This window comes from Chanos chanos, chromosome 11 (genome assembly GCF_902362185.1).
Source record: "Chanos chanos chromosome 11, fChaCha1.1, whole genome shotgun sequence".
Classification (NCBI taxonomy): Eukaryota; Metazoa; Chordata; class Actinopteri; order Gonorynchiformes; family Chanidae; genus Chanos; species Chanos chanos.
This window is the reverse complement of record NC_044505.1, coordinates 18,816,038-18,821,037: the sequence shown is the minus strand read 5'-3', so window position 1 is coordinate 18,821,037 and position 5,000 is coordinate 18,816,038. Positions and strand designations below refer to the sequence as shown.

General features: G+C 46.0%; 1 protein-coding gene across 1 annotated transcript in view; it reads right to left on the bottom strand.

Annotated features, from left to right (window-relative positions):
- Positions 1-3,364: 3,364 nt before the first annotated feature.
- The window catches only part of rtn4rl2a (reticulon 4 receptor-like 2 a), a 2,527-nt gene continuing 891 nt past the window's right edge, over positions 3,365-5,000 (bottom strand). Inside the window, exons 2-3 of the mRNA XM_030788115.1 lie at positions 4,840-5,000; positions 3,365-4,462 (exon numbers count right to left, since the gene is read on the bottom strand). The exon at positions 4,840-5,000 is cut by the window's right edge and continues 66 nt beyond it. Of these exons, the coding sequence (XP_030643975.1) occupies positions 3,365-4,462; positions 4,840-5,000 (1,259 nt within the window). The remainder of the gene's footprint in view (positions 4,463-4,839) is intronic.

The window sequence follows — 5,000 nt, the reverse complement described above, 5'->3', positions numbered from 1 at the left end:
ACAGGTTAAGAGACAGATAGAGAGGTAGAAAGAGAAAGGGGTTGGAAAGGTTGGAAAACAGTGGTTTGTCTTTCATATAGAGTTCTTTTTTACTTCTTGCCAAATTCCACTTTCACTGAATGTGTGCGTGTGTGTGTTTGTAAGAAACAGTGAAAAAAAAAGCATGTGTGTCTTTTCTGAGCGCTTCAGGCGCTGGATAGCATCCAGAGATGAGAGGAGACATACACCCACACCAAATGTCTTGTCAAAAAACACAGATAAGCATTTATTCTCCTTTCTATTGCCTTTTCTTTTCAGTTTTCATCTTTTCTTTTGGAGTGAAGAGATGACAGCCTGTTGACAGTACATTGTTTCTCCAGCTTGTTTTCAGGCAAGCATACTTACACACACACACACACACACACATACATGTGTACACACATACATAGACACACGTATATATATATATGTACAGACTACCCTAACCCTACCCTACCCTAACCCTAACCCTAACCCTAAACAAACAAAAAAAATTGGGTAAAAAGGTATAACTTATGCTTTGGTCATCTGAGAGTGACCTCACAATTATGGCCACTCAAGAGCACCTTTTGGCAGTTTGACCTCACCCATGTGGCTGACATTCACAGCAATAAGGACAACTTTAACATTTAAAAAAAACAGATAGATATATCTTTGTCATGACAACTCAGAAGAAAATGGCACCAGACGACAAACCTATGAGCGTGGCCAGAATATTGCTAGCGTTACAACAGAAACCTAAAAATAGCTTTAAAAGGAATGTCTGGCTGCTTTTGAGGGAAATTGAATTCCAAGAGTGGGCATAAAATATGAGAGTACAATCTCGTATGTGTCTCTCTCGCTCTCTCTTTTTTTTTTTAATCCGCCTTGAGTAGCTTCAGGAAATGAATTTACGATATTTGCATTGATTCTCCCTCCTCTGTATGTTTTCTTTTTAATCGGCGAGGCAGTCTATCTTTCTCTCCCACCCCCGTCCTCTCTCTCTCTCTCTCTCTCTCTCTCTCTGACTCTTTCTCTCTTACAACGTCCTTGCCCTTTTCACCTTTATGTAGTGAATGTTTTCTCTGCAGTACTTCACTGAACCTGAACGGACCTCCTCCACTACCTCCTCCTGTTCTTCCTCCTCCTAAGAGCATACTGTGCTCCTTCATCTCTCGAAAACGGAGAAAAAAAAAAGGAGTAATCTTTAAGAAAACGATATCTGCAGAGAGAGGTGAAAAGAGACAAGTGAGAAATAAAGACAGGAAATAAACAAACAAACAAAGATTAGCAACTCCAGCGGGTAAAAGTGACACTCCCCCAACTACCAATCAGAGCTCTCCGGTTGGTCCAACGCATATTAGTCACGTCAAAATGTCAAAGTCCCATCTGTTCGACCATGTATCATCGTGCAGTTAGTCAGTCTACTGGTCTTCAGCGCGGCCGTCGAGATCTTGTTTGCTCTCGGCGGGTCAGTGAGATCTTCAGTCACTCTTGGAAAGTCAGTCTTCATTCAATCTGTGAGAGGCTAAAGTCATCCTTTTTTTTCTTTCTTTTGAGTCTACACCAGTCCCAAAATGTGTTCAGTCGTGACTTCGCTTTTAACTGCTAAGTCCTCTGCAGACATCTGGGGTATTGTTACTGAAGTCTGAAGTCAGTCAAATGGAAATGATTTGACCGGTCAGTCCATGCAGGTCAAACACAATATGTTCTAAACATTCTCAACCGTGCAAGTCCCTTTTGTGTGTTGCTTTTGCTTAAGTATCAGTCCTAGGTTGTGTCCTGTCCAGTGGGACAGTCCTGTCCAACCCACTGACTGATTTTAAGTGTTCGAATGTTCTGGAACATTCTTCTATCAGTGTGAGGAGTCTTCATGTCTTCCCGTCTGGCGGATAAAGTTTGGCGATTTTGAGAGTTAAGAGTTTTGTTGAGGAAAAATTAGAGGGGAAAAAAATTGTTTGTGCTGAATGTAAGAAGGTTTCAGTTCTGTTTGTTGTGTCACTCTCACAGTGAATATATTGACAAAAACAAACAAACAAACAAAAAAAAAACACCCTTTCAACTTAAAAGGAAACAGAGTCCTTGGGTAAGAGAACAAACAAATCTATTTCAGATGTTTTTTGTTGTTTTTTTTTTTTAGAAACTAAAACAGATCCATGACAAAGTCTTGACAGAAAGAAAAATACAAACACATTCACTCTCCATTTACAATGCTTAATCACTCTTTTGCGTAGACAACAGAAATGACATCACAATGCTCTGAGCCAATCAGAACATAAACTCCTGTTCCATGTAAAGCCATTTCACATACTGCAGAGATGAGGCAATATTTACAGGAAGTGATTGCTGATGATGATATTGCTGGTGTTATGATTGGATGATGGTGTAAATGAATGACAGAAATAGTCATCTCCTCTTTTCACTGTCTTGGGCCTTCTCTCTGTTGGTATCTCACTGTCCCACATTCTCTGTCTTACTCATCTCTGTTTATTTGTCATCCTCCGCACTCATTCATCCTCTCTACTCCTTCTCCCCATCTGTCCCTCTCTCTTGTCTCTATTTTTTCCTTCTCTTTTCTGCTATCTCTGTCTCCACCGTGGCCCTTTATTGTTCTTTCTGTGAGTCCTTTCTGGTCTCTGTCCTTCTATGATGAGCATGATGTTACGTGGTAAAATTCGCTAAAAACTTGAACTATATCAGAAACTACATGTTTCATACTGTTGAGATTTGTTGTCACCATAAACATTATGGTATCAGATCTGTTATGTCTTATTGTTATTAACGACTATAACAGCACTATTATTGGCAGTAGTAGCGGTAGACGTAGCTACACCTAGCATAACAGTGATAAAGGCAATGGTTGCAATAGCTGTCCTGACAGCACCAACACAAGCGACGATCACAATATTCAAATTAGCACTGATAGCAGCTATAGAACGTTTGACGTTTACAATATTTTACAAAACCAACGATAGATTCTAAGACGTTAAGCCCATACTGGTTAAGATGGTTGTCCGTACACATGTCCACAGGTAGGATGGACAATGTACTTGTATCACTAACCATACCGGCTAATTGGATTTGTCTTTACTTTCCCTTCAAGCAGTGCCGTTTTCCTTCTGAGCAGTTCCCGATAGCCCCAATTCCCTACTTCCCCTGCTGTATCCTATATCAGTGTAGTGCCCTCTAGCTGTGTGGAGGCCTAGAGGCTCGAACTGAACAGAACAGAGATACAGTTTAGGCGGAAGGTAAACAGGAATACAAAAGGCTCACAGTATTGAATGGATTAAACAGTCCTCCTCTCCTCAAAAAAAGGACAGGAAAACAAAAAAAGGGGGCTAGGCCCCCCCTGCATGGACAGACACATTCAGCCGAAGAGGAAATGGATGGACACTGTTAGAAGGGATAGGGAGAGGAGTGAAAGAAGAGAAGATGATGTGAAGCGTGTGGAAGAGGAGGAAGGCGGCAAGGCATCGAAGTCGGGCGGGCACTCCAGCTCGAAGCAGCGCAGAGAGGTGATGCCGGCGTCTTCGTTGCCGTAGTTGGCCCAGTACTCCTCGGGGTCCAGCTTGGGCAGGAGAGCCTCTTCTTCACCCAGCTCGTACTTGGTGGAGGTGGACGTGACGGAGGGCTTGCCGGCGGAGAAAGGGTAAGACTTGACCGTCTCGGAACTCTTCTCGAAGATGCCCTTGGAGGTGCTGACGGGCTTGTGTTTGGAGAACCACCAGCGGGTCTTGGTGCTGAAGGTGGTGGTGGTGGTGCCGGCCAGGGAACCGGGATCGGGGAGCGGGCAGAGGGCGAAGTCCATCTCACGCAGGAACCGCAGGTCCATTCCGCGACGAGGGGAGGGGGAGGCGCACAGGAGCTCGGAGCTGGAGACGCGAGCGGCCCTGAAGAACTCCCAGAGAGGCCTGGCCTCGCAACCGCAGCTCCAGGGGTTCCCGTTGAGGCGGAGGAACTGGATGGCCTGGATGTCGCGCATGGCCTGGCCGGGGAGCTCCGCCAGGGAGTTGTTGAAGAGGAAGAGCATGGTGAGGCGGCCCAAGTCGCGGAAAGCCCGGCGGTTGACCTGCTTGACGCGGTTGTCGTGGAGGAGCAGCCTGTCCAGGTTGACCAGGCCGCGGAACACGTTCTCCGACAGGGTGCGGATGCGGTTGCCGTGGAGGAAGAGCTGGCTCAGGTTGATGAGGTCGGCGAACAGGTCGTCTTGCAGGAAGTGCAGCTGGTTCTCCTGCAGGTACAGGAACTGCAGGCTGTAGAGCTTGTGAAAGATGTCATGGGGCAGGGCCGAGAGGCGACAGCGGTGCATGTGGAGGCTCTGAAGCTTCTCAAGCCCGCGGAAAGCTCCTCCCTCCAGACGACGCAGGTGAGGGTTGTCACCCAGGTCCAGCTCCTCCAGGTCACGGAGCTCGCTGAATGCACCAGCCTCAATCCAGGTGATGTTATTGGAGAAAAGCCACAGGACCTGTATGATGGGAATAATAGATTGGGGGATAGAAGGAGGGAGGGAGGTGTGAACGGAAAGAGGTGAGAAAATGAGGAGAAAGGAAAGCAAAGTGAGATATCTGATGCCATTTTTTTTAATGAATTTCATAAATGTATTTGGTAGACACTGCTTTGATTTGCATAAACATTCACATTCACAACAAATCTCTCTCTCTCTCTCTCTCTCTCTCTGTCTCCCTCTCTCTCTCTCTCTCTCTCGCAGTCTATCTCAGGCTCTCTCTCACTCTCTCTGTCTCTGTCTGTCTGTCTCTCTCTCTCTCTTTCTCTCACACATACACACACACACACACACACACACATACACATATACAGTATTGCATATCTGGTTCTGCTTACCTGAGTTCCAAAGCCAAAGCTTCCCACTCTCAGCTCAGTAATGCGGTTGTTCTGCAGAAAGACGCGCTGTGAGTCGTAGGGCACGCCAGTTGGGACAGTGGTGAAGTTTTGCGCTTGGCAGCTCACGGTCATGGGGGTCGGGTAGCACACACACAGCTGAG